This window comes from Colletotrichum godetiae (genome assembly GCF_030913485.1).
Source record: "Colletotrichum godetiae strain CBS 193.32 chromosome Unknown BDP55scaffold_33, whole genome shotgun sequence".
Classification (NCBI taxonomy): Eukaryota; Fungi; Ascomycota; class Sordariomycetes; order Glomerellales; family Glomerellaceae; genus Colletotrichum; species Colletotrichum godetiae.
This window is the reverse complement of record NW_026851281.1, coordinates 4,405-30,223: the sequence shown is the minus strand read 5'-3', so window position 1 is coordinate 30,223 and position 25,819 is coordinate 4,405. Positions and strand designations below refer to the sequence as shown.

Genomic DNA, 25,819 nt, shown 5'->3' with positions numbered 1-25,819 from the left:
GTCGCCGGTGCAGGTTGAAACATTGAAGTCTAAAGTACCCGTATCCGTGCCTGCCTTAATATCTTCCTATTTTGACTATTGAAAGACGGTAAAGGTGGATTCTTTCCTTCCATTTGCACTTTGATGTGTGAAAACCTGACGAGGTGCCCTTGACTTTGACCTTACAGATACCGTGCTTGCCAAGCTTGTCCACCGGGCCGCCTATCAGGAAATACGGAGTACCTTAGTATATTATCCGTTGGTACTTAGTATTAGGTACTCCGTACTCGGTATCTAACCGTTTAGAACATGAGAGCCACGCAGCAGCCAACCGCTTTCATTTGGAACGCGCGCAACGAGCGGCTTTTTACTGATTCCACCGAACCACTTGGATGCCACAAACGCTCCCGAGTCCCGCGCACTCCTCCGTTCATTTCATCCAATGACAGCAGCTCTAGACGCGATTTATGGTCCCAGTGATTTCTGACGACCGCCTTTCGTTAATCTGCAGTGCGGCATTTCTCGGCCTGTTTAGCTCACTTACTACCCGAAAGTCTTGAATATTTCTAGTTCACTTTGTCACTTGCTAATAGCACTCAACGTGACTTTTCTCTAGGTGTACTTCCAGTCTTCCACCGCCTCCAGCCTTCGTATGGACCGAGGATTCTACGGATACTATTTCTTTCCATCTTTCTAGCGGTCCCGAGAGGTTGGCTAATCTCATCCTGGTTTAACTCAGGGCACGACAAATGAGTATGCAGCAATGAGGGCAACGGGGGTCAAGGCGGGGCTTGAAGAGGCGAATAGCAGCCAGACACGACACGGCACGACACGACGCGATAAAACACTCCAGTGCCAGTATCCGTACGGACGCAGAGTGAGGGTCCCGAATAATACAGAGTACACATCGATGATCATGCTCTCGACGCGATCCAGATCGTGAGATGCGGCAGGCGTGGCTGCTTGCAGGACGATCTACTCCGTACCCCCCCCTGAGCAACACTTCACTTCTCGGTCCTCGGTCTTCCATGTACACGTAGCCCAGCCCCAGTGCGCAACTCGGTCGGGCACAGCTTTTCGGGGGATGTTCTTGATAGACTCACGGAGCGTGACTTTTGAAGGAAGACGTACGGATATTAGAATGATTGATCATGGCCTTACCACATTCGGCTCCCGATACCAAGCGGCGTTTGCCTTTGGCCGGTTGTAAATCGTTGGGCCTGGCCACGGTCTGATGCCACCAGTCACCATTCAGAACGAGGGAATAAAAACAAATATCTGGACGATGGGGCAAATTACACGTAGTTGGAATTCGTATGTCTGTACTCTGTACAGGCTATGCCAAATTGGCTGGCGCGGCATTGGGATAGCCTCAACTTTCATAGGCGCAGAAAAAGATGAAGGTGACCGTATGCTTCCGTCTGAGGTCTCCGGCTGGGTGCCCCGGCGCAGTGTGGACATGTCACTTCCTTCACTGGCCATTAGCTGCAGTCGACCACCCACCATCGCAGCTGCACCGGACTCGACCGGAACGGGCTTGCTGCATATTGGATTTGGCCAGAAGGCACTGGGCGAGAGTGAGACCGACTTACTGAGACAGCACTGGAGCAGGATAACCGACTTGTGAGTGGGATTGGGCTCGGCAGCAGGAACAGGCTGTCAGTCTATGGCGGCCCCGTGCTACTGGGGTGATGGAGGTGTGCCGCCGATGATACCTTACCTAGGCACGCCGAACCCTGAAGACAAAGTCCCGGTATCCGTATGGCTACTTGCAGTTGCAGGTGGATAGGGTTGTCAGAGACGCTGTACGGAGTAAGGTAAGGTACATAAGACACATGTCTGCGGGCAGGCTTGCTTGACATTCACACGGCTTGGTTTATGTCGGTTGCGTGTGCCCTCTTTCCTCCCCCTGGTCAGACTCAGAGGGATCTCTTTTAAGCATTTATTTCCACGCAGCATTTGGGAAGTTGGACTTCCAGTTGATGCCTATTCCCGTTTCTTTTTACCTTAGCATTCTAGTGTCTGTCTATCTATCTAAATTGGGTATACTTGGGTCTCCTGCCACCAGTGCTACGCTGCCCATTACCTACTGGACTTTGTCGATATCTTATCACCCACTAGCACTACAACCATCACCACCACCAGTCCACCACTCACCGCGCACTACTACTACCAACCTTCACACCATTATCAATAGGTTGCCCTCGATAGTTTCACTCGGAATTTTCTTTGCAACCACCTCGACGGACGCACAAATCAACCAGGCTGCCACGCTGCCACCAAGCCTAGCTAGCTCGAATCGCCTGTCTGCGCCTCTTTTCCTCCCTCGCGTCCGCGGAAGCGCAACGGCACTTACACGCAACCAACTGTTCTCGCCCTGTCACATAGCCCTTCGCTTCACTCTCGCCTTCCTCAAACAGCCGCCTGATCTGGTTATAGATTGGCTTCTTACCATCAACCGCCCCAAATGACTCCCTACTTTGATGTCTCCCATCTTCCCTCCTCAACTTCCTTCTACTCGGCCGTCCTCCAACCCTTGGGCATCCACTATATATCTACGGATTCGCAGACCGCTCCCCCGGACGCCAACGCCAACGCCAACGAAGACGCCGACACCGACTCCAAGACGACCATCACCACCTCAAGCCCCATCAGACTTCCCAGCACCGTCACGTACGGTATACTATCCCCGCTCACCCCCATTTTCCAAATCCGCGAGGCCCGCAATTCCAGCGAGCCCCTGAAGCTTTCTCGCGCCGTCTTTTCTGCTTCCTCCCCCACAGCTGTCACCGACTTCCACGCCTTTGCTGTGCGGGCCAATCCAAACCTGCTGTCTAACGTCCCGGCTGATCAGTTCACTCGACCCGCTTTAATCACTCAGAGTGGCGATATCCACCGGGCCACTGTGACCGACTTGGATGGTAACACCATGGAGGTTGTATATCAACCCCCTCCCAACTATCCTCCCTCTTATGCTGGGTCGACTGTTCGAAAAACACAGTCTACCACGGAAGAGGCTGGTCGCATCCTGGATTGGAATTACGACGTTGCAGCATCCGAACCGCCGCCGCCGCCTTCTGTTTCTGGTTCCGCTTCTGCCGGAAGCTTTTCGTCTGTCTTCGCCATGGCTGCTCGCTCTGGGACATTTCCCGGTAACGAACCCCCCTACACAATGCTCCGTCGAAGCGTCACCACCTCTGTCATCGAATCGCCGTCAAAGAGAGACGAAACTCCTTCCCAGCCCTCTCCATCGAGCGGCATCACTACCAACACCCTTGTCGGAAGTCTTTTAGGTGCAGCTGTTGGCGCCGCCGCCGGCGCTGCCGTCACATACGGAATGATGCGAAAGGAACGTGCACGAGCTCCGCGTCAGGAGTTTGACGGCTCCGGAGCCGCCCCTCCGTTCCAACGCCGTGCCACTTTCCCCGATCAATATGCGGATCCGCAGGCCGGACGCTATGTCGAAGTCGAGAGGACCGTCGAGAAGATTCGGTATCCAGAGGCTTACCCGGCTCTCGCGGATAACCGAGCACCTCCCCAGTACATGGCCAAGTACAGCCAGGTCGGCGCCCGAAGCCGTGCCGCCGATGACTTGTACGACGACACCCGCAGCCGGGCTTCGTCTCGCTATCAGCTCGAAGGGGGAAGAGGCAGCAGTGTTCGATCCCGCAGCCAGGCCGCCGTTCCCCGGACCGCTCCCCTCATGCTCACCGATTACGAGCACCAGAGTAATTCAGGCTCAAGACACAGCATAGCCAGCAGGTCGGCGGTGCCCCGCACCGTCCTTGACGATGCCGGAACCTATGTCTCAGCCCGAAGCGGAAGGTCTCAATCCACCGTCCGCCCGCCCCCGCCTAGTGTCGAGACGATCCTGGGCGGGCGGAGTCAAGCACCTAGCCGTGCGCCGAGTCGCGCGCCGACCATGGCCCCCAGTCTTGTCCCGAGCCGCGCGCCCACCAAGGCCCCGAGCATGGCACCGAGCAGAGCGTCGAGTAGGGCGCCAAGCCGGCCTCCGACTGTTGCGCGTAGCAGAGCTCCCACTGTGGCCCCCAGCCGAGCTCCGAGTATGGCACCCAGTCAGGCTGCGCCGACTGTTGTCCCTAGCAAGGCACCGAGCAGGGCACCGAGCAGAGCTCCTACCAGAGCTCCAAGTAGACCCCCAACGGTGGTTCGAAACACACAACCGGTCTTCGCCTACCCCCCTGCTACGCGAGCACCGACGTATGTATCGGCACGCGCTCCTCCTCCGCCAAAGAGCCGCATTGATAGTGGCCGTAGTGCCTGGGAAGACGACGCTATCAGCGTAGCACCAAGTGATAGCATCAGCTGTATCGGCAGCAAGACCAGCAGGCGTCAGTACCATTGACGAGATTGAAGAGGGTAACGGAGTGTCTTCCACCAGATTGTTTTGATACAGCGGTCGAGGCTGGCAAGACCTCCATGGTCGAGTAACACCAAACCACCAACAGATTACTCGGCCGCACAGAACGAGTGCCGAGGCTATTGCAGTACATTTTTTTCCTATTTAGAGGCTGGCATTTACGGATTGGACACGGATTTGGATGCATGGCGTGGCAGTTGTTTTATTCACGAAGGGTGATGATGGCAAGCTGAGGCTGAGGCCGCCGCAGTGAGGATATGGAATGTGATCAGGTAAAATTATGTTGAAGTACGTTTGCTTGCTTGGAATGAACATTGAGATAGATGCTAGAGACGCCCCTGTACTCTTTTGGTCACGGGCCAACACGGAGGTCCGCTTAATCTCTTAATGCGTGTACATGGTTTCTTCTCTTGGGTCAAGTTTATCAAAATGCTAGACTGGCGTTGAGTAGTGTTCCTCGTCTCATGGCATAAAAGTCGAGCTGCACGTCTAAGAGCTGGAAATTTTTGGGGTCTTGATCATGGTCTCGGTTACGTAGAGACGAAATGCCCCTCACGGGGTTTCACTCCGATCCTCGGCGCCCCGCATGCCACGGCACAGACCAACAACTACCAGTCACAGTGACACACACTCCCAGTCCTGGGGATTTGGCAGATTTCTACCAACTTCTAGTCAAGTACCGGCGTGACATTGGAGGCAAACTTGATGAGATTCGCAATTGACAGTCTATTCTCATCCACAGATGCTGAACCGGGTCACCATTTCCCCTATCTTACCCCGTCTGTACCATCTTTCATCTCAAAAGTGCGCAAATACACACCCCCCACGTACAGAAAGAGAGAATGAGACAGATATAGACTGCGGAAAAGAGGAAAGATTGTATGTGTGGAGGGCTCTTGCGTGATACCTTACCTACTTTAGCCACTTCTACACCGGCCTTGACCCACATCTTGTACAATCCAAACTTCAGTCTACTTGACTCATCTCATTCTCATACAGTCCAACGACGCATAAAATCCCACACACACACACACCATCACCTCGGTGAAATCTAGAGCAAGTCAATCCCTGGTCTAAACATACACACTTCTAACTGAGGTCTAACATATCGTGCAGTTCACGTAGATAGAAGCCCAAGTCAAGATTGTCAAAATGCCCGCTATAGAGCTGGGACAATCCATCCCGCCAGACACTGCTCATGTACGCCACAGCCATTTCCCACATGCTTCACTTTTCCATGCCTCAGAGCCACGTGACGTCGTTACTGACAACCCCTGCAGGCAGTGAGCGTTCAGCTTCCTACGTGGAAGGCGAATGTCGGCTATGAAGAGGGAGAGTCATGGGTCGTCGATAGGATGACAACCGGATATCCCAGGTAAGCCTCGTCTTCCTAAATCAACTCTGTGTACCCGGCTGAGACTATGACCCTGTCAAGATTCTTCATTCATAGGAGCATCGGAGCCTTGGCTGAAGATCTGATTGCACAGCATGGCCCCTCTGATCAGAAGGCCATGTTGTTTCCCACTCCTCGTATTGCGAGAAGGTGTCTGGCCTTTGTAAAGAAGCACGCAGATGCTTCAATTTCTGCCGATGCCACCGTCATTGATTTCGGGCTCGACACGGCCAAGGATATCTCGCCGCTCTTGCGCTCCCTGTCACCAACCGTCTCTGCCGTGGTGTATGCCCCCGAGGTGTTCCCCGTCGCCAAGCAGTACTGGCAGCATACAGGAGACGGAATCTCAAGCAGAAGGGCCGAGTTCTGTCACGGTCTACTAAAGGAGGGCCTCTTTGTGCCCGTGGCAAGGCCTAACTCGCCAGTGGGAAAGGTCCACAGAGGCCCGAAGAGATACCACCGCCCATCCTCCATCGACGACACCAAGACAACTCACCACCCCGCGGCCAAGGTGAATCCGCAGAGTGCGTTTGAAACGCAAGAAAGCCTGCGCTTCCTCGAGGAACGCTTTGGCCGCAATCTCGACCTGTCCCTCGTCGAGCGCGCCAGGTCGGCCATCAAGCGTAGAATTGCGGGCGCCATGGCCGCCGACATGGAGGCCAGCATCAGCTCACTGCCTCCCATGGGAGAAAACACCAGAAATCAAAAGGACTTGCAAGAGAGCGACGTATACCTGTTCCCGTGCGGCATGAACGCCATCTACAACGCCCACAGGGCCATGCTGCGCGCCAGGGGCGACCTCCAGTCTGTCAACTTTGGCTTCCCCTACGTTGATACGCTCAAGATCCTGCAAAAGTTTGGCCCTGGTTGTCTCTTCTACGGACGCGCTTCAGAAGAAGATCTTGACGACCTCGAAAAGCGTCTGGAGGGTGGCGAGCGCTTCCTGGCGCTCTTCTGTGAATTCCCCGGCAACCCCCTCCTAACCTGTCCAAACTTGGCGCGGATCCGTACCCTCGCAGATAAGTACGACTTTGGCGTCGTTGTAGACGAGACCATTGGCAGCTTCATCAACATTGACGTGCTACAATACGCCGACATCGTCGTGAGCAGTCTGACCAAGATCTTCTCGGGCGACTGCAACGTCATGGGTGGCAGCGCCATCCTGAACCCAAGCGGCAAGTATTACCAGGCCCTGAAGGCTGCTTGGGTCGAGGACCTGGAAGACACGTACTGGCCAGAGGACGTCGTTTTCATGGAGCGTAACAGTCGCGATTTTGCCTCGCGTATTGAGCGTATCAACGAGAGTTCCGAGACCATTTGCGACATCCTCTCGGCCCACCCGCTGGTAAAATGCGTCTATTACCCCAGAGTCAACCCGACGAGACCCAACTACGATCTTTGCAAGTTGCCCGGCGGAGGCTATGGCGGCCTTCTCTCGGTCACGTTCCACAAGAAGGCCCACGCCATTGCGTTCTTCGACGCCATTGAGACGGCCAAGGGCCCAAGTCTGGGTACGAACTTTACTCTGACATCGCCCTACGTACTATTGGCGCATTACCAAGAGCTCGACTGGGCAGCCGGCCTGGGTGTTGATCCGGACCTCATTCGCGTCAGTGTCGGACTGGAGGAGACGGACGAGTTACAAATGATTTTCACCAGTGCTCTTGAAGCAGTTGAAATGTCCCAAGATGCTTGAATCGCACAGCAAAACTCGGTAGTAGAGGGTCGGTAATGGATAGTTGGGCGCGGAGGCACGCAGAAGCTGAAGGTGACAAGAATTATGAGAGTAGCGAGAAAGCACTCGCCAGTAACGACTGCAAGACTATTTCTCACATTCAAGTCTCGTCACGACCGGAAGCTCGAGCTACAACCGGCAAGGGTATCTCTAAGAAATCTATGGGAAAGCGAAGAAGAAGAAAATAAAACATGGCAACATTTACATGATGGAGCATTCAGAGTGCACGTATTCGGGACCATAGTCTTCGATGCCTCGTTCGATCTCGTTGGCCCGTTGCTTCTCCTTAGCCTCCTTGGGAAAGTACTTGCGCATGTATCTCTCTAGTTGAATATCCAGATTATCTGCGATCATCAGTGTCAGACAGTTTACACTTTGTATCAAGTAATTTGTTCTACTCACCTGCGGAAGCCTTCATGACGGTGTCTGCTCTACACAAAGGACAGTGGTTCTCTTTCCGACGCTGGATCTTGACAATGCACCGGATGCAAAATACATGTTGGCAGGCTAATCGGACAGGCCTATAAGCGATGGCGAAGCAAATTGGACACAGATAGTCGCTAATCTGCGGTACGACTGACACCAAATCGGTGGACATTTGGGCGCAGATGTCTTTTGCCACGGAGCCAGCCAGCAGCTTGTCGGAGTGGACTTGAATGGGAAAGGATTTTGAAACACCAAGACAAGTTCGTTTATCGAATTCTGTCACAGATTAGCTTTGGAATATCAAAGTAGGTTGAAAGTGGTAACGGGAGGAGCGAGGCTCACTTTTCAGAATCTTGTAGATGGCAACCTGGTTAATTTCCTGGAACTGCAAATTTTTGAGGAGAACGGCGTTGAGACTCAAGAAGCGAACCAGGGCTTCGCGACTCTCGGCAATCTTGAATGATTTGACGAGATTCCTCTTTGTGATTTCTTCCTGGAACCACTGAAGCTGCTTCGCAGCCGTCTGGCTGGTTCGTGACCCGTGATCTTGCTCATTGGTTGAGAAGAAGACCTGGGCGTCCAGATACAGTTCGAAAATGGCGCGCCACCTCGCAAGGTCGCTCTTGGAGAGTCGGCTGGGTTTTGTCAAATGCGAAATTTCCTGTCTCAGGGCAACGATTTCTGTCACCATGGCCTTTTCTTCCTTTGCCTGAAGTGCATCCAAGTTGTTGACATCGCTCTGCAGGATATCAAAGAATTCACTATCAAAGACAAGTGGAACTTCGATTCGCTCAAAGTGCTCGGTAGGCAGTAAGTGGCTTTGGACTTGGAGACAACTCTGGGTGTCTGATAACTCAATCTCAGCATTGGCAAGAGACTCGGCAGATGAAACTGGCGACTTTGCTGGTACGGCCTCCTCATGAGCTGCGGCCGGGATCGGTTGACCTGGATCGTGGGACTGCAAGGCGGCGATGCGTTCAATGAGGGAACGGGACGCGGGCGTCAGCGATGCATCAATAGCATTGCCGTCGCGCATGTGCACCAAGACAGTCAGCTTTGGCCTCAATAGCTTTGAGTTCCCGGCAGCTGTGTGTGCAAGTTAGCCGTTGTGGTAGAGGTGGGGGGTGACGGCGATCCGAACACCGTTGGGCGGGAGGGGGCAGAGAGTTTACCATTGAGACGGTATTTAGCGGCCAGTGGCGAATCATTGGCCGGGTCGAGAAGTTGGCGTAGAGTCTCAGGATCAAGCCCCAAATCCTTGAGTTCCCTGGCGACACGTTTGAGAACCTTCTTCAGCTGGCCATATGGGATGGCCTGATCAATCCAGTGAGGCGGGAAGTCTGGAGTTGAGCAGCGTCAGTCAATGCATCGTCTCTTCTGAAGAGGACATTCATTCCCGCAGAGCATCTGAGATGAGACGAACAGGTAACGTAAGGAGGGGGATGAGGATGAGACGCCCGTCTCTGTGAGCTGAAGATATGGAATTTGAGAGGAAATACGGATAAGAAAAAGGCATCTAGTAGACTTACCTTGCCGCCTAAGCGTTTCCTTAAAGTCGTGTGCAAACTTCATGGCGTATTCAATTTGGTCGGATCTGCAGTGCAACAATACTCGATACTCGGACGGGTGTCTTGGCAAGGTGTAAAGACATGGCTTTCTCTCCGAGGGGTGGATAGGATAGCCCTGGATTCACAGACGAATGGTCAAGAAAGAGGGTTGGGGGGCTTGTGAAGAAAAGATAGGTACGGATAAAGGGTCAGCAGCGTAGTTGCACTATATAAAATTTCAGTCACAGACACGCAAAAGTACGTAACTAAATTGGTTTCCTGTCACCGGCCTCGACTTGCTGGGCTAGGCTGGGCTGGACCATGCTGTCGAACAACCAGGACAGGGAGGGAAAGGCGAGGAGGGGGGAGGGCATGGCATGGGTGCCTACACCGTGCGTGCCTACCTTACGCCATCCCATCCCATCCCCGACAGTGGCTCCTCGCTTGTTGCTTCTCGTCAGTCCTTTGTCTTTTTCAGGTATTAGGTAAGGCAAGGTAAGGCGATAGGTGAATACCTAATCGGAGTCTGGGGCAGACGAGAACAGATCACGACCGGGATACAGTACCTAGGTAGGTAGTGGGTAGGTACCTTTGGTAGGTAATGGACTTGTCTCCGTAGAACCTAGGCTCATGGATACATGCAGGCATGCTTGGAGTAACATCAAGAAAGTGCAGTAGGGGATCGGGCAGAGTTGGTGGGTTACCCGGTCTGTACAGTACCTTACCTGACGAGACCGTCCCAAGATACAGTCACACGGATGGGCCAACCTATATGTATAGGGAAACTACAGTATGAAAACGTCGCAACGGGTACCATCCCCCTTGTCTGCAGGATTCCAACCTTTCAAGTCACTGCAAGTTCCAAGTTTGCATGACGCGAGACTTGCTTAGTGTACGGAGTACGGATTCAGATACCTACCTCTACCTACCTGCATCAGTCCCAGCTATGCAGACTGTGGTTTCCGTACATGGCGTCAGTCATCTGAAGATATCTCACCCAAAGCACACCCACAAAAGGGTGGCATTTAATCCAGTCGAAAAGTAGCTCCTCTCTAATGCTGCGTATTGCAACTCGGTCCAGTCACAAATCTCAGACTTGGCACGTTGCCATACCAGGTGGACCAAGCGAGAGTCATTGTTCGTCTTTGTCATCGTACGAATAGGTACGAATACAGAGTATGACTATATCCATGCGACAAGGCAACGTAGATGTATGCTCCGAACCTGGATGGATAAGTACCCAGTACCTTGTCGCGGTACCTACTACCTCCGACCTCGACAACCCTTGGTTTCTTATCTTATCTGGCCCGGGACGGAAGACAATGAGGGGTTGCGGGGCATAAGGTACAGTATGGAGGGGCACCTGTAAAAAAAAGAAAGTCGGTTCAAGAATTATTACCTAAAGTCCAAGCACTACAACGAAGTTCTATCCGTACTTACGGAAATACCTTACCTAACGGGGCTAACTTACATATTCCCTTCATCTGTTGCGATCATTCCTGATGTTCTTGACCCGCTGAATATCTTGGTCACTTGTTTTTAATTGAGCAGCATCTCCGAATTGTTCGACCGGTCGCCAGCTTTCAACAAACACGTACTGGCTCCATCACACTATTACGTGGCAGCTCCCACATCAACAGGTACTTCGTAGACCAACTCTAGCGGACAAATTAGCCACCCACTTCTCTTTACGCTCCATAGTGTCTTCGACGTGCCATGGGCGCTCAACAATCCTCTGGCCGAGACCAGAGCGAGAGCTCATCCCAACCCGTCAAGACGTGTTACTATGAGCTACTTGGAGTTGAGCGCGACGCTTCTGACGACGAGTACGTGCTCGTTCTTCGCTTCCAGTGCTCTTGAACTTGTACTAATCGGTCTCGGGACTACAGAATTAAGAAAGCTTACAGAAAACGAGCACTTGAGCTTCATCCGGACCGAAACTTTCACGATGTCCTGAACGCGACCCGTCGCTTCGCCGAAATCCAGGCAGCATACGAAGTCCTCGCCGATCCCCAGGAAAAAGCTTGGTACGACTCTCATCGCGAAGCTATCTTGCGTGGGACCGATCCGACCGATTTAGGCAGTACTCCCGAGTACAACAATGTGAAGCTCACGTCCACCGAAGATATATTCTCCCTCATTCGCCACTTTGATTCCACCGTTCCCTTCACGGACGGTCCTACAGGGTTCTTCGGCATCGCGAAGGCGACATTCGACCATCTTGTTGACGAGGAAATCGCCGCTGGCGTCTATGACGTGAGAGACACTCCAGATTATCCCACTTTTGGCTCCTCTACAGACAGCTATGAGCACACTGTCAAGGCCTTCTACAGTGCCTGGGCGAGCTTCTCGACTCGCAAGACTTTTGCATGGAAGGATGAATACCGACTCGTAGAGGCCCCAGATCGTCGTATCAGGCGTGCTATGGAGAAGGAAAATAAGAAGATTCGTGATGAAGCCATACGAGAATTCAACGAAGCAGTCAGATTCCTCGTCACCTTTGTTCGAAAACGCGATCCTCGTTATCTTCCAAACACTCAAACAGCTGCCGAACGCCAGGAGTCTTTACGATCCGCCGCTGCCGCTCAAGCCGCACGCTCACGTGCCGCCAATAAAGAGAAGCTATCCGAGGCTTTCGTTCCTGACTGGGCTCAGGCGAGGGAGGATGGCGACGCGGCCGGCCACTTCTCAAGCAGCGAGGAGGAGGAATCAGAGGTAGAGGAGATCGAATGCGTTGTATGCAACAAGACTTTCAAGAGCGAGAAATCATTCGAGGCACATGAGAGGAGCAAAAAACACATAAAGGCAGTGCAGTACTTGAGGCGCCAAATGAAGAACGAAGATATGGATCTGGGTCTACGCGACGCTCCTATCGCGCCTGCGAAAGAGATGCCGAGCCACGAATCTGGGGAGGAGGAGGAGGTTGATTCTCAGGAACGTGGTCAAGAAGACGCCGTCAAGGGCAAGGATGACACACCGGGAGAATCAGCCTCTCAAATCGATGAGACAGAGCTCACTGATACGTCGTCCGACAATATCGGAGATGACGAGTATGCTTCGCGTGCCGAGGTTGAGCAAAGGTTATTCGCGGACGATCCTACTCTCACCAGGGCGAGCCAGGGTGATGGCACAAAAGCTGCTGCTGCTGCCGCTTCTGCTGCTGCTCAGACTGCATCAGCCAGTCTAGAAGCTTTGTCACTTGACGATGACAATGATAGTGACCACGGACCACAGCCAAAGAAGTTAGGGAAGGCCAAGGCGAAACGTGAAAAGAGAGCAGCACGCCAAGCAGTGGAGGATGCCGAAACTAACACTGTAAGTCCCCTTCTGGATGGAACCAAAAATAATTGCGCTTTTGATCACTGACACCCGACCCGTAGAATACATGCATTGTGTGTAATGCATCGTTTCCCTCCAAAAGCCAGCTCTTCAGTCACATTCGCGATCTTAATCACGCCCGGCCAGCACCGAATGCAAAAGCCCCAGCGGGTGCCAAGAAGAAGAGACGCTGAGTCAATATCTGTACTTAAGACTGAGCTGCCTTAGACGATTATCCAACGTTTGAAAAGCGAAGTCGCACCCCAAATCGAATCAATGTCCATACCCAACCAATCCTGTGTCGCCCACCCTCGTGATCAAAGTAAGGATCCTTTACGCCAATAATGCGACCATCGCTGAAATCGGGATGTAACCTATCCCTAGCCCAGTGGCTTGAGGTGAGGAAGCCCTGTATCGGGCCATGTACATTGATGCGTTTCCAACGCCCATGGATTTCGGTCTTGGATCCTGACTGAAGGATCGTAGCATACGCCGGAAAATCTCAAGCGTCCAAGATGGTGTCGCCGTCATCGTCACTAAGCGTTTCCACTTCATCAATGGCGCTGTCCCGCTCTCCTCCTCCGCTTCTCGACACAGGGTCGTAGTCTGCTACATGAATCACTGCTTTTCCTTGGACGTGCTTCACGTTACGCCTCCACTCGGCCCAGTCGTCCTCGTCCTGAATCAAGAAACCAATAAGCATACTGGGGTCCAGCTCCCGGACATGAAGCCGGCGTAAGCGTCGAGTATGGGCTGTATCAATATCTGCTTCACTGTAGCGAGAAGGATCCGTGTGGAAGGGAAGGGCAGGTCGAGTATGGTGCGGATCGAGGTAAAATAAGTAAGAACCTTGTGTGCCAATGAAGTAGTGGGAAGAGGAAGGTCTGCCACTGTAATAGCCATGAATGAGTACACCATATCTTGACTTTGTTTGAGGTACTTACCCTGCAATGCCCACCGACTGTGGCATTTGTAGTGCGGCTATGAGAGCCTCCCAGTAGACCGGGGTAATCTTGTCAATTCCGAGCCTCGTGCCAACCAATATGAGTGTCGGATGGAACTGAGAACCTTCGGGTTTAGCAATCTTCATGAAGTTCTCCTCATAGACATCAGGCCCGTCTCCGGTGGAGTACACTCGGAGAGGCGGGTGTTCTTGAGCATTGGCCAAGGCTCTGGGGTAGGAAATTAGCCTGCATTTCCGCATCTAGGAACAATAATGTAGGCGTACTGAATGCAGCGAGCGGTGGCCGAGGGGCCAAACCACTCTCCTGGGTATTTCCCACATGCCACTGCCCCGTGTTGAACAAATTGGTGGATGGAATAAGGCGCCCTCGGATCGTCCGCGAATAGGGAAATCAGCTTTCTCTCCTCTTCGGGTTTATCACCTCGTCGCCATCCTACCAGCAGAGTCAGCGAAAGGCACTTATAGCAAAAGTGATTGTTGAGGTATCCAGAGCAACTGACCGCGCCCTAGGTTGATAACCGCCGTCGCGTTCGCGAGTAAGCTTTGACCTGACCGGATCATGCATCCCCAGCCACTGTCAGACGAGAAACCGTTTTGATCCACCAGTTGACTTTTGATACGCATTGAGAATGATAAAGCGGACGAGGCTCGTGGATCTGTAGATTTGGCTATGGCCTGGAATTCTGATCGGTACGTCATCCAAAACTTGGACTCAAAATCGTCGAGAAACGCCGATGGCCATCCGCCGTCCTGCTCCAGGTAATCCTCATCGTAAGCAAGCGAAGACGAAAAGCTACTGGACACAGAATCTGGGGGGGTTTCCGGGGCCTTGGCTGAGGCCGAGGCTGTCGCCAACACCTGTGAGGCTTTTGGCTTGTGTTCGGTTGGCTCGGTCGACGGAGGGGTTTGGCTTCGATGGTCTGTATCTTTCTCTTTTGTAGCCTTGGTATTCAGCTTGTAAGAACGACCCAAGCACCAAACTGGAAGATCGCTCTGATGGTCGTTGGTGGGTTCGGGATCCCAAAACATCTGGACGATGCGACGGTATCGGCCGAGGTCTACCGCAGCCATCGCGGATAGGTTCGACTGCAAAGCCTGTCTACGATATCGAATGACTCGTCCTTGAGTAAGTTGATCTCGTGTGCGCAGGCGACAACAAAGGTAATCTAGCGGTCCTTCCTTCTGACAGCTGTAAGTACGACTTTGGAGAAGTCAAAAGCAGACAGAAGGGCGAATGTTGCAGATGACAGACAGTGCAAGCTTGAGAGTTGGGCGATTACACTAGAAATCAGGCGGATGCGTGGCCGCAGGCGTGATAGATGATCAACGTAATAAGTCGGTCGGCCTGTCTGTCGGGAGATGATGGAAGAGTAAGGGGGATGGCAATCTCGACTCGAGGCATGCGACGGGGAGGTAGGTACCGTGAATGGATAGGCAGACAAGCTAGCACAGCCAGACTACCTTGCGTGATAGAAAGGAACTCTACGTAACCAGAAGGAACACCTGCAGCGCAGGTTCTCAGCTATCTGAGCCGGTGACAGGCGGACAGGCCCTGTGACGCATCGGCCGAACACAGCGGGGCTCTTGATGTGGCACTCAGGTAGTACCGTTGCACAGTAAGGAGCCTGTATCCGTAGGGAGGCATGATGCCCCACGCTAGGTGCCCTGGTGAGGGGAGGGCGGCCCAGGTCCTCTTTTGATCGACAACTAATGCGATAAGTACAGAGTACTTACGGTTCGAAGCGTTTACCTCGGAAGGCGCTGGATCTTGTCCGCAAGGCATGTATCCGGATACTTTGCCCTGTGGCCAATGATTTGTGCCCGGTCCAAGCTTTTGTTATCGATAACAGCTGCAATAGTGCTCAGCAACTCTCGGAGGCTTTCGTGCAAACCTAAGGTATCAACTTCTACGGTGCTTCTCCAAGTAGGTAAGCACCCGTGGCACCTGAGGTACCTTACCCCCGGTGCCTAGGTCCCCACCCCCCACTTTGTGTTATAATACAGGGACGGATAGAAGGGATTTTTTAAGCTAGCTTGCCACATGCTTTCCGACCTCAGCAAAAGGTGAGGCTCAGAGCTCCCACAACCGTGTCTTCCAGTCGACAAGAACTGCTCATTCACTACCCAGAGACCGCATATCTGGACGAGACTTCATTGAAGCCTCTGCATCGCGTGAGCAGCGATGCCGCGCGGTGGAAGAAGAGGTGGCGCTCGTGCGCCACCACGCAATGCCCCTCGCTTTCGCCCTCCTGGTGGCACAGAGCGGCATGCACCCAGCTTCATTCCTGCGATGGCCTCAGCCGGTCAGTATATGCCATCCTGATCAGAATTCTTTTCTGAAAGTACCTCTCATTTGCGACGTATGAGTTAACCAGGTTCGCCATAGGTTTCACATTGCAAGACGAAGCCCGCAGCACCGCTCATCGCTCGTCACCCTGGAGCAGTGATTCAAAACTACGCCATAGGCCGGTTGCCTTTATCAATACTGGAGCCGCAGAGCCCCTCAAACAACTAGAGAGCATCTTACAGAAGGATGAGGTGGGGTTTACAAACAGACCTCAAGCGGAAACCGATGGACAAAATACTACCCATGATCGAGCCGCCGATACACCTTCCACCGAACTTGAGCCTGCCTTTTCGCTTGACGAAGCCCTCAACCACGAGGCAACACCGGTTGATGATGCCGTACAAATTACAGATGCCTCTCTAGGCCCGCAAGAGGCAGAACAGGCTATGATCCCTCGAGCGGATGACGTCACTGGCGCTGAGGCTCCCGTCACACAGGATACAGCATCGCCTCTTCCATTCTTCTTCGACGTTGTGGGAGAGAATCAACTGCTTGACACATCTGTGGATCGAACTCCGACTCGTTCTCCGTCGCCTGCGCCTTCCAATTCGAGTGAGGAGGTCATTCTGTTCCGAGGTCGCAACAAGGTCCCCAGGGATGGACAAAGTTCAAAGTCCAAGGCCAAATCAAAGCTGAAAACCTTCAACCTGGGCGGCATTTCCACGGAGATCAACGTCCTGGAGAAGACGGTCAAGTCGAGGAAAGACAGCCGCCAAAATGTGCCTGTGAAGACCGCGGGAAGCTCTATACAGCAATCTCGTCCAAATGCCGTCAAAGATTTGAAGCGACAGGAGGAAGATGACTTGGTTGCTGACTATATTGCCAACATGAGGGAATATGGCGAGGACGAAGCCCTGATGCCTGCGAAAGCCTACTCTCGCCGTGACATTGGCGGTTCTTTGAGTGAGTCCGACGGTATCGATGACTCGTTCCAGACCATTGTAGCCACGAGCAAGACTAAGGAGTCATCAGACGGCAACAGCGATCCGGAGTGTATGTCAGCAGATGCCGGAGAGGTTCCTCGAGCGAGCGACAAGAGGCCTATCCGTACTACACAGAGGCGATCCGGAAGGGGCAAAAGCACGCAAGATGATCATGCACTGATAGGCATTTTTGAGACGGATGTGTCCTATCTGGCATCACTCGAGCAATCCCATGCTGAAGACGCATCGCCGCATTCGGATTCAAGCGACCAAGACGACGATATCTTTACATCAGCTGCAGACAGATTTGCGAATGAGATCGACGATTTCGATTTCATGGACTGGAGCCGCCCGGCTCTGAAGCCCAAGAAGGGCAAGGGTGCCAGAGGCAAGGTTCCCGTATTTGACGTTTCGGACTCCGAGCTAGAGGGCAAGATGAAGGCCGCGTGGAAGAATGACCGCTTGAAAAAGGCCGAGAGGAAGAAAGAGCGCCAGGCCTTGCGTACTCAAGGTCTGTTAGGTAAACATGCCAACCCGGAAGATCTCAGAGTCAAATACCCGCACGGGATGGGGCTTGAACAAATCGCCGATGAGCTGAGGACGTTCCTCTTGGGCACGCAACCTAGGTAAGTTCCGTGCCTTTCAAGTGCACCCGATATACTGAAAGCTGACTTGTTGCCGCAGTCTCACTTTGCCGCCCATGGACAATCATGCTCGGAAGGTGATTCACGAACTGGCCAGCAAATTCAATATCAAATCCAAGTCGACAGGGTCGGGTGATCAAAGGCGACCCATGCTCCACCGGACTTTCAGGACCGCCAAATTTGCTGATGAGATCTTCGATATGGCCATTGCTCGGGTCGGTCGCAAATACTTCCCCCGCAACGATTCAGCAGTGCGAGCCGCCGTGCACAGGCAATCGGCTCGGCGTGGAGGTGGCGGCGGGCACGCTGGCGTCGCTTATCGGGATGGTGAGGTCGTCGGAGGGTCCGCGCCAGAGTTGAGCCAGGAAAATAAAGGTCGCGCGATGCTCGAGAAAATGGGCTGGAGTAGCGGAACCGCACTAGGCGCGCTTAACAACAAAGGCATTCTGCAGCCTGTCGCCCATGTTGTCAAACGTAGCAAGGCCGGGCTCGGATAACAGGCATCGTTGTTGTCGCGCTGCAATTGGTTGTCATGCGTGGTGCGTTCAATATTGCTTGTTCTGTTGTGCCAAGTAGCTCGCGGGCCAAACGGAAACCTATGCTCTCAATTTAGTAGATGCGCGCATGGGAGCACATAGGCAATGGCGAGAAAACTTTTGTTGATGTTCATGTGTACGATTTCATTCGTCCGAAAACCCTATTCTCAAGGTGTATTGTACAACCCGCGAACCCCGTTTGACCGTGAAGACATTGCCCCCAAAAAAGCAAACCATCCGTAACGCATTAAGAGACCCCAAGGATATTGGTAACCTTGACAGGTCTCATCATGACACCCAAATGCCAAGTAAAATCCAATGCCCGAAAAGAAAAGCAGTACAAGCACCCTTATTTCGTGGAAGAAGAGTACTTGGTAACGGCCTTGGTGCCTTCAGAGACAGCGTGCTTGGCCAGCTCACCGGGCAGGATGAGGCGAACACTGCGGAAGGGTTAGCTGGTTTGACTTTCGGGTATAGGATGATGACATACGAGGTCTGGATCTCGCGAGAGGAGATGGTGGACTTCTTGTTGTAGGCGGCAAGCTTGGAAGCCTCGGAGGCAACGCGCTCGAAGATGTCTGAGTGCCGCGTTAGGAACAATGCACATCAATAGGCATTGCGATGTTTTACTTACCGTTGACAAAGGAGTTGAGGATAGACATGGCACGGTTGGAGATACCAGTGTCGGGGTGGACCTGCTTCAGGACTGTGAAGATCGCGTCAGAATACGTTGTATTGAAAGTGTTGGATATCGTGGAAGACGCGACGCGTCGACTAATGTCGCGAGGCATCGATGCCACTCACCCTTGTAGATGTAGGAGGAGTAGGTCTCCTTGCGGGACTTGGTGCGCTTCTTCTTGTCGCCAGAGGCGGCGGTCTTCTTGCCAGCATCCTTCTTCTCGGGTGCCTTGGAGGCAGTGGCAGGGGCCTTGGAGGCGGGCTTCTTGTCGGCGGCCTTGGGGGGCATTTTTGCGGTTTGGATTAGTGGAGGTGAAAAATGAGTAGGTGAGTAAGTTGGTTGAAATGGATTGCGACTGGCGACCGTGGATGAAGCTGGATGATGGAGTAAGGAAGAGTTGATGTGGCAGGAAGAAGTTTGGGGGGGTGGGCTGGGTTTTTGTAGCTGGACGCGACGGGCTCCTGCGGCGTTACTGATTTGATGCGAGGACAGAGTGATTTTGGGGAGGGGTGGCCCAGGTGGGTGGTCAGTTACCAGTAGCAGCGGCACACTGAGGCCCTGGGCTGGGTACCGGGGGCGTGCACTGGTGTTGCCTTTGCCTGGTAAAAGGGGAATCGGCTGTCTTGGTTGGCTGGGAACCGGGAAAGCGGGTCTGGAATATGGAGGGAAGGACCACCGCCCACGAGAGCGGCTGCCGGACTGGGGTGCTCATACGCGTTCGCGCTAAAAAACAAATACGTGACGGGACGCTCAATGTATTTTTTTTTTAATTCGCGTATCACCAAGCGGGCAGGGGAGACTTGAAGAACGGGCTACAACCAATAACAGCATCCCATCACGAACGAACCAACAGTCCCCATCACGAATACTCGCCGGGTCACCTACTCACGAGTCACCACTTATTGTCTAGGGAGGTTGACTGACGACTCGAGAATATGGCTCTCGCAGTGCTGGTGCGTAGTAACAATTTAGAGTCAACCGGATCTCTCCAACACACGTGATAAGTTGAGAACAGAGAGAATGTTCGGGTCCCCGTGCCAATGCGCCGCTGAGTCGACATCTTCAGGCGGTTCGACATGTGCCTATGTAGTGCCCATACTGCCAGAGGTGGTTTAGCACTCTAGATGGAGATAGAAACACGCCTTATGCACGGCACCGTAAGATAGAGCTTCTCTTCGCGTGCATTCGGGGAATGGTGACACCGAGAGCAGCCTCTGAGTTTGCAGGAGATTCGCACTTTTCTCGACGCGTCGATTGCAGCTTGCGTCGTTGACCACGGGGGCAGCCGACTAGCCTGCAACCTCGATTTCTAAGTGGCCTAGGTCTAAACGTCTTTATTGTAATTGTCGGGGGCTCAGTGAAATTCTGTACTAGGTTCTCTGCTCGTTGAGATCCATATTTCGTGCACACCTGAGGTAGAACGACCCCTACCTGGCGACAAAGGCAAGGCATGAGCCCGCGGTATCGAACGTGGAGTACAAATACCTAGCCTGCATGATGGCGTACTCCGTTTAGCAGGAGAAACTTCGTCCACTCTTCAGCCACTGGAAACGCGGTCAATGGTAACGCGGTGGGCTCTACGGTACAAATCGGGACCCCTCCACACTCAGTGCCATTATAAGGCTGGGCCCGTTTACTGTAGAAACACCACGAGCAGCATGCAGGGGTCGCTATATAAGGCGCTCTAGGAGGCTCTATCCGACGGGGTCAGACAGGACGCGGGGCTCTCGATTTGAAGATTTCTCCGGACCCGATACGGGATGGAGCCGAGCGATGGGCCATATGAGGCCCAGGTGCCTGGGTCTCATTAGGCTTCTTCACATGAACACACGTATCGGACTGTATTCGTGATGTACAGCGGGTTCCAGTAGATCTGAGATCCATCTCGATGCAAGTCATATGGGGTCGAAATGTCACTGGACACTAAATCTATAGTTCGCATAAAGGAGTTGAGATGCAAGGCTTTCCATTTCAACAAAATGCAAAATGGGAAGAGAACAAAAGATATCGCAGGTCATCAGAGTAAGGACATGGTTGACTAACATGCCTCGAGATGGCCTCAGCTCGGAACTTTGACACCAAAAGTAGTAGCGGTATACTTGGTCAACCATTTTTCACAAAAAGAATCCTCTGATAATTTAAATGCTCTGGATGGTCGGAGCTATGCGTGAAAATGAGCCGTATTGTCTTGCATCAAAACACTATAGCTCCAGAACAAAAAAAAAATTGTGTTCACATAGTCGACAGAAGAAGGAGAAGTGAGTGCGTCGCATCAGTCCGATAAGTGATACTCTCTCCAACTGATTGTGTCGTGGCGATTCGTTCAGAGAAATGTGAGTGATGGGAGGGGAGGAAAATTAGGCAAGAGAAAGTGATCAAGGCGTGGCTCGGTGACGGTTTTTCCTGGCCAGTCAAATAATTCGAAAATCGGAACCCCGCGCGGGAAGGGGGGGGGGGGGGGGGGGGGGGGGGGGTTAAAAGCGGAAAGTGCAAATGAAAAAAAAGGTGGAAGGGGAAAAGGGACGTGAGTAGGGCCCGGCAATGATGATGGAAAGGGGAGCGGGACCGCGGGGGGTTTTATTTCCTTGCATTGATCGCATCTGGACGCAATCGCTTCCTTGCCTTGGGGCCCTGTCGTGGAAGTCGCGTCTGGCAGCCTGCCTTGAGGCTTATCTGTACCTAGCTTGCGTCCACCAAACAAGCGGCATTGCTGCGGGCGGCAGGACTGATAAGGTACGTACCTGCCTTCCAGCCCGGGGCCCAGAAAAATGATGCACCGCAGCACTGCACCATTCAGTCTACCACAACACCGATTTTCTGGTTTGGGCTTAGCGCCAAATCGCGCGTTGGTGATCCGTGATTGAGCTCCTCTAACGCGAAAACTACTTAACTTCTTCACTCCCCACCATCAACGCCCTTTCTTCCATCTTCATCTCACTTTTCCATCCCCAACTCACAGCCAGCACTCAGTCAAGTCGCTTTTTACGCGTCTACTTCAATACCCAACTCTCTCCCACAACTCACCCCAAACCCCAAATTCAAAAATGACTGGAGGCGGAAAGTCCGGCGGCAAGGCCAGCGGTTCCAAGAACGCGCAATCGTAAGTTCCTTATTCCGAAGCTTTTTGGAAGGCGGCATATTCCCTTGCGCCTTTTTCCAACATCACAAGGTTGAGTTTCGTTTACTAACCTTGAATCTCTAGTCGTTCCTCTAAGGCCGGTCTCGCATTCCCTGTCGGTCGTGTTCACCGTCTGCTCCGCAAGGGCAACTACGCCCAGCGTGTCGGTGCTGGTGCCCCCGTTTACCTCGCCGCAGTCCTCGAGTACCTTGCTGCTGAGATTCTCGAGCTTGCTGGCAACGCCGCCCGCGACAACAAGAAGACCCGCATTATTCCTCGTCATCTTCAGCTCGCCATCCGCAACGATGAGGAGTTGAACAAGCTTCTCGGCCACGTCACGATCGCCCAGGGTGGTGTTCTGCCCAACATTCACCAGAGTAAGTTGACCTCGCATCGGTTTCGCCGTCAATTGCTAACAGAGTTTCAAGACCTGCTGCCCAAGAAGACTGGCAAGACTGGCAAGAACCAGAGCCAAGAGTTGTAAACGGGTGTCTAGTTTGGGTTTTTTTCGTGCTGGTCGGCTGCTTTGGGTTGTCATGACATCGGGGTCACGGTTCAGGGTTCACGGTTGATTTTCACGTTTGGGTTGTACAATAATACCACGGCAGGAAGCTATGGTTACGAATGAGAATACCTTTTGAAGATCATGTTTCGCATAATTGGGTGATACTGCCTTTCTTGGTTCGGTGTGTGAGTTTGTTTCTGACGGGTCTGTTCAGCTTCGCTATCGGTGACCGTCGAGTCAAGTGTCTGAGAAGATGTGTCAGCGGATATTTAGTCAGGCTCATCGGTGACAGATGTGCCGCATGCGCATGCAGCTGCTTTTCTCTAAATTCGTTACCAGGGCGTATATGTTATCAGTCTTATAGGTTGTTCCCTCCTATAGAGCAAAGAGACTGGCGGAAATATCCAATGGCCGATTTCCTGTGCCACTATTTGATACGACGTGACAATTTGATGTCTATAGTAATCGGATGACGGTATTGTATTATACAGGCTCGTAAGGATCGGGTGAGCTATGCTTGCGGGCTGAACGACATGCGCGTTGGCGGCCGCTGGGCTAGGTTTGGCCAGACGGCACATATTTGTTACGATGGTGCATCAACTGTCCCGGTCCACAACCCCCGGTACGGTGATGTCAGAATCGCGCATTGAAGCTTCCACATGGAATTTCTATGTCGTGTAAATCAACGTCGTGTTTTGTAATCCCAGTCTTTCTCCATTCCGTGCCTTCACTCCTCGCTCAGAACTTCAATGGGGGTGGCGCTATTTCTCGGTTAGGAGGGGGTGGTGCAATATTCGTCACGGATTGGACTCACGATCAAGGATAGGTGCTCGGAGGTTGCGCTCGAATTTGGAACCTGTAGAATCGTCATCAGCATCGTCTGCGCTATTTGTAGAGGGCTGTCGTTTCTCGGAGAAGGATGTGACGAACCGCCGGGTGCTGTCGGGTGCACGTAGGGCTCTGGGTGCTTCCACTTCGACAGCAGTTTCTCTGTCTGGGCCAAAAGCTCCTGTGAAAGTTCATATCAGCATTCGTCGCTCCGAACTCATTCCCAGTCTCTGCCCGACGCATTACTCACTCTCTTTTGTCTGGAGTCCGTCACGGATCGGTTGGCCTCGAACAAGGAGCGTATGTACAGCGCCTGGCCTCTCCAGAGGTGGCGATGAACAGCCCAGTCGAGAGCCAGCTTCAGCGAACGCCGGTAAAGCGACCTGTCGTGACAACTGTCAGCATGTCGGCTCTGCCCTGTCAGTCGTTGATCTTTGACTCACAGTGCCGCTTGACGGGTCGACATGATGATGGGCCAAGCTCAATTCAATTGCGTCGGGACCGAAGGATGAAAGTCGTCTGGAGTAGAAAGAGCGTATGGGCGAAAGGATGGTAACATAGAACGGGCTTGGGCTGCCAATGGCGCGTCGACAATTACGAAGTTCCCGGGAATGAGGTAGATGAGCTTGGTACAAAGATGCAGGCCGGGGCGTTGGTATCGCCGATTGTGGCCTGAGGCACGAAGCCTGAGCAGAGCCGCATCGCGGAACTGTCACGTCCTATCAAGACTTCTACATCCCATTAAGACTTCTATAGACTGTTAGGACATTTACTAGTGGGGGTAAGCTACGATATCTATATAGAAGTGATATTTCAAACTAGCATTTATTATAGTAATGGAGGGAGTCTAGGGTTTTATACAAGCAAATAACTTATAATTTAATTATACTTTAGAAATAACTAAACTTTTACTATTTTATTACTTATTTAAATAAAAGCATAACTGACCATTAAGGAGTATACTTAGATATGATTTTACAGGTTATTGAAGTCTATAGTATAAAGTTGACTTTAGTTTGATATTAGTATTGAATCTTATTCAGAAAAGCTACGTTAATAATTTAGAGTATATAGCCATTAGTACGTATGATAGTAGATTTGTAAGAGGATAATAACTATAAGGCTATATAACTAGACTATCTCTATATTAAAAATTATAATACCTAGAGAGGGGAATTAGGCTATGTCCTATTTTCGTTAATAGAAGTAAAATAAGTATAAAGGTATTATAACTAGCTAATTATAGTAGGTATATTTATAACAATTAAGGCTATAATATTAAATAATAATATATTGTAATTATGAATAATTTTTTTAAAGTTATATTTATAAATTATAAAGTAAATAAAGCTTCAATAATTAATTATAGTCTTATTAAAAAAGTTCTTAATAAAAATAATTAAAAATAATTATAAAATTTAATATTAAATTTATTATTAAAAAAGCTATAAAAAGTCTATTTTTAACCTAGTTTAGATCTATTCTATATATAAATCTTATCCTTAAATATATCTTTTATCCTTTAGGTCATTCCGGATCATTTTAATTTAAACTAATTATTAAACCTTACAGCATATTAAATCATTTTCATTTAATATAATCTTTATTTTATTAATATATAATTTATTTTATAGTATTTCCGTCCTATAAAGAGTAATTATATCCCGGTTTTATATATATATATATATAGTGTGCTATAGCCGCCGTGGCCCGGTAGCTGGCCTCTGGGTTGGTCATGTACGTTGGGTCGTAATAAAAGGTACCGGCAAGCAAGTATAAAGCCTCTAGCCGGGCAGCTTATCTAGGCGTATATAAGAGTTTTTTTCCAGCTTTATAGGCGTGAAAAATTAACCTTAACAACGGGATTAGCTTTTAAAGAAAATTATATAATACAATATATAATATAGCTATATAATATATTATAAAGGGGGCAGGTGGTGTGCTGCGCTCCTGCCAATCAACCTAAAAGATCAGTCACTTCTAGCACTACGTGCCAGACGTGCACTACACGTACGCTTAAGTAAGCTCCTCGGCCAGGGGCTTCGTGCCTGCCTGCCGGCACCTTTATAGTTTTTAAGGGCTTATTATTTTGTTTAAAGTCCGAGCTATTATTAATACCCTCTACCTATTTTCCTTTTACTTATTTTTATTTTTATTTATTAAAGAGCCTTATTGAAACGGCTATTAGAAAATAGTTAGTTTTTTTTTAATAACGGTTTTAATATTATAAATGTCTTATTAAGTAAGTATAAAATTTAGGAATTGTTTTTAAATAAAAAATGAACGTTATAGGTCTTAATATTAATTTGATAGTTAATAAGTTTAATATTATTTTTAATTAATAATATAAGTCTTAGGGAGTTAATAAAGAGGCATACAAAATTAATATAGCGGCATATATCTTATAACAGTATATATATTTACTTTTATAATTAACTCGAAATTTAATTAATAATATATTTAAACTCTATTACTCCGCTCTAATATGATTTTTTT

The 25,819-nt window shown here is 51.1% G+C and overlaps 10 protein-coding genes across 10 annotated transcripts; 6 read left to right on the top strand and 4 right to left on the bottom strand.

Annotated features, from left to right (window-relative positions):
* Window positions 1-2,446: 2,446 nt before the first annotated feature.
* On the top strand, window positions 2,447-4,345 carry BDP55DRAFT_730784 (uncharacterized protein; the record flags this gene model as incomplete). The annotated part of the gene is made up of 1 exon (XM_060579737.1): window positions 2,447-4,345. One exon carries the CDS (start codon window positions 2,447-2,449, stop codon window positions 4,343-4,345), a length of 1,899 nt encoding a protein of 632 aa, XP_060427039.1.
* A 1,066-nt stretch (window positions 4,346-5,411) lies between these two features.
* Window positions 5,412-7,883, top strand: BDP55DRAFT_230043 (cystathionine gamma-synthase). The gene is made up of 3 exons (XM_060566141.1): window positions 5,412-5,560; window positions 5,641-5,735; window positions 5,796-7,883. The coding sequence occupies exons 1-3, from the start codon at window positions 5,513-5,515 to the stop codon at window positions 7,447-7,449; spliced, it is 1,797 nt and encodes a 598-aa protein (XP_060427038.1). The 5' UTR covers window positions 5,412-5,512; the 3' UTR covers window positions 7,450-7,883.
* BDP55DRAFT_230064 (SPX domain-containing protein) lies at window positions 7,570-9,634 on the bottom strand. Its single transcript, XM_060566142.1, has 5 exons — window positions 9,444-9,634; window positions 9,087-9,254; window positions 8,257-9,000; window positions 7,891-8,190; window positions 7,570-7,832 (listed from the first exon to the last, which is right to left on the bottom strand). The coding sequence occupies exons 1-5, from the start codon at window positions 9,484-9,486 to the stop codon at window positions 7,690-7,692; spliced, it is 1,398 nt and encodes a 465-aa protein (XP_060427037.1). The 5' UTR covers window positions 9,487-9,634; the 3' UTR covers window positions 7,570-7,689.
* A 554-nt stretch (window positions 9,635-10,188) lies between these two features.
* Window positions 10,189-10,609, top strand: BDP55DRAFT_670881 (uncharacterized protein). The gene has a single exon (XM_060575419.1). The coding sequence runs from the start codon at window positions 10,333-10,335 to the stop codon at window positions 10,504-10,506; it is 174 nt and encodes a 57-aa protein (XP_060427036.1). The 5' UTR covers window positions 10,189-10,332; the 3' UTR covers window positions 10,507-10,609.
* A 215-nt stretch (window positions 10,610-10,824) lies between these two features.
* On the top strand, window positions 10,825-13,096 carry BDP55DRAFT_229818 (DnaJ domain-containing protein). The gene is made up of 3 exons (XM_060566140.1): window positions 10,825-11,287; window positions 11,351-12,776; window positions 12,842-13,096. Exons 1-3 carry the CDS (start codon window positions 11,178-11,180, stop codon window positions 12,971-12,973), a joined length of 1,668 nt encoding a protein of 555 aa, XP_060427035.1. The 5' UTR covers window positions 10,825-11,177; the 3' UTR covers window positions 12,974-13,096.
* BDP55DRAFT_229771 (peptidase family C54) lies at window positions 13,055-14,920 on the bottom strand. Its single transcript, XM_060566139.1, has 4 exons — window positions 14,244-14,920; window positions 14,008-14,176; window positions 13,724-13,951; window positions 13,055-13,669 (listed from the first exon to the last, which is right to left on the bottom strand). Exons 1-4 carry the CDS (start codon window positions 14,812-14,814, stop codon window positions 13,282-13,284), a joined length of 1,356 nt encoding a protein of 451 aa, XP_060427034.1. The 5' UTR covers window positions 14,815-14,920; the 3' UTR covers window positions 13,055-13,281.
* Window positions 14,921-15,925: 1,005 nt separating this feature from the next.
* Window positions 15,926-18,154, top strand: BDP55DRAFT_556893 (uncharacterized protein; the record flags this gene model as incomplete). Its single annotated transcript, XM_060569637.1, has 3 exons — window positions 15,926-16,046; window positions 16,130-17,639; window positions 17,698-18,154. 3 exons carry the CDS (start codon window positions 15,926-15,928, stop codon window positions 18,152-18,154), a joined length of 2,088 nt encoding a protein of 695 aa, XP_060427033.1.
* A 157-nt stretch (window positions 18,155-18,311) lies between these two features.
* On the bottom strand, window positions 18,312-19,300 carry BDP55DRAFT_670871 (histone H2B). Its single transcript, XM_060575418.1, has 4 exons — window positions 18,998-19,300; window positions 18,828-18,899; window positions 18,684-18,771; window positions 18,312-18,633 (listed from the first exon to the last, which is right to left on the bottom strand). The coding sequence occupies exons 1-4, from the start codon at window positions 19,158-19,160 to the stop codon at window positions 18,543-18,545; spliced, it is 414 nt and encodes a 137-aa protein (XP_060427032.1). The 5' UTR covers window positions 19,161-19,300; the 3' UTR covers window positions 18,312-18,542.
* A 2,477-nt stretch (window positions 19,301-21,777) lies between these two features.
* On the top strand, window positions 21,778-22,474 carry BDP55DRAFT_717491 (histone H2A-like protein; the record flags this gene model as incomplete). Its single annotated transcript, XM_060578376.1, has 3 exons — window positions 21,778-21,972; window positions 22,075-22,367; window positions 22,410-22,474. The coding sequence occupies exons 1-3, from the start codon at window positions 21,917-21,919 to the stop codon at window positions 22,472-22,474; spliced, it is 414 nt and encodes a 137-aa protein (XP_060427031.1). The 5' UTR covers window positions 21,778-21,916.
* Window positions 22,475-23,233: 759 nt separating this feature from the next.
* On the bottom strand, window positions 23,234-23,789 carry BDP55DRAFT_730776 (complex 1 protein; the record flags this gene model as incomplete). Its single annotated transcript, XM_060579736.1, has 5 exons — window positions 23,234-23,256; window positions 23,310-23,351; window positions 23,426-23,504; window positions 23,574-23,706; window positions 23,767-23,789. 5 exons carry the CDS (start codon window positions 23,787-23,789, stop codon window positions 23,234-23,236), a joined length of 300 nt encoding a protein of 99 aa, XP_060427030.1.
* Between the last annotated feature and the right edge of the window lie 2,030 nt (window positions 23,790-25,819).

Coding starts and splice junctions, on each gene's coding strand:
- BDP55DRAFT_230043 (XM_060566141.1), top strand. CDS start 5,513: ATGCCCGCTATAGAGCTGGGACAATCCATCCCGCCAGACACTGCTCAT. Junction 5,561..5,640: donor TCCCGCCAGACACTGCTCAT/GTACGCCACAGC, acceptor CAACCCCTGCAG/GCAGTGAGCGTTCAGCTTCC. Junction 5,736..5,795: donor ATGACAACCGGATATCCCAG/GTAAGCCTCGTC, acceptor GACCCTGTCAAG/ATTCTTCATTCATAGGAGCA.
- BDP55DRAFT_230064 (XM_060566142.1), bottom strand. CDS start 9,486: ATGAAGTTTGCACACGACTTTAAGGAAACGCTTAGGCGGCAAG. Junction 9,255..9,443: donor GGAAACGCTTAGGCGGCAAG/GTAAGTCTACTA, acceptor GCTCAACTCCAG/ACTTCCCGCCTCACTGGATT. Junction 7,833..7,890: donor CGTCATGAAGGCTTCCGCAG/GTGAGTAGAACA, acceptor TGATGATCGCAG/ATAATCTGGATATTCAACTA.
- BDP55DRAFT_670881 (XM_060575419.1), top strand. CDS start 10,333: ATGACGCGAGACTTGCTTAGTGTACGGAGTACGGATTCAGATACCTAC.
- BDP55DRAFT_229818 (XM_060566140.1), top strand. CDS start 11,178: ATGGGCGCTCAACAATCCTCTGGCCGAGACCAGAGCGAGAGCTCATCC. Junction 11,288..11,350: donor CGCGACGCTTCTGACGACGA/GTACGTGCTCGT, acceptor TCGGGACTACAG/AATTAAGAAAGCTTACAGAA. Junction 12,777..12,841: donor AGGATGCCGAAACTAACACT/GTAAGTCCCCTT, acceptor CCCGACCCGTAG/AATACATGCATTGTGTGTAA.
- BDP55DRAFT_229771 (XM_060566139.1), bottom strand. CDS start 14,814: ATGGCTGCGGTAGACCTCGGCCGATACCGTCGCATCGTCCAGATGTTT. Junction 13,952..14,007: donor GCCACCGCTCGCTGCATTCA/GTACGCCTACAT, acceptor TTCCTACCCCAG/AGCCTTGGCCAATGCTCAAG. Junction 13,670..13,723: donor CAGTCGGTGGGCATTGCAGG/GTAAGTACCTCA, acceptor TGGCTATTACAG/TGGCAGACCTTCCTCTTCCC.
- BDP55DRAFT_670871 (XM_060575418.1), bottom strand. CDS start 19,160: ATGCCCCCCAAGGCCGCCGACAAGAAGCCCGCCTCCAAGGCCCCTGCC. Junction 18,772..18,827: donor CCTCAACTCCTTTGTCAACG/GTAAGTAAAACA, acceptor CGCGGCACTCAG/ACATCTTCGAGCGCGTTGCC. Junction 18,634..18,683: donor TCTCGCGAGATCCAGACCTC/GTATGTCATCAT, acceptor ACCCTTCCGCAG/TGTTCGCCTCATCCTGCCCG.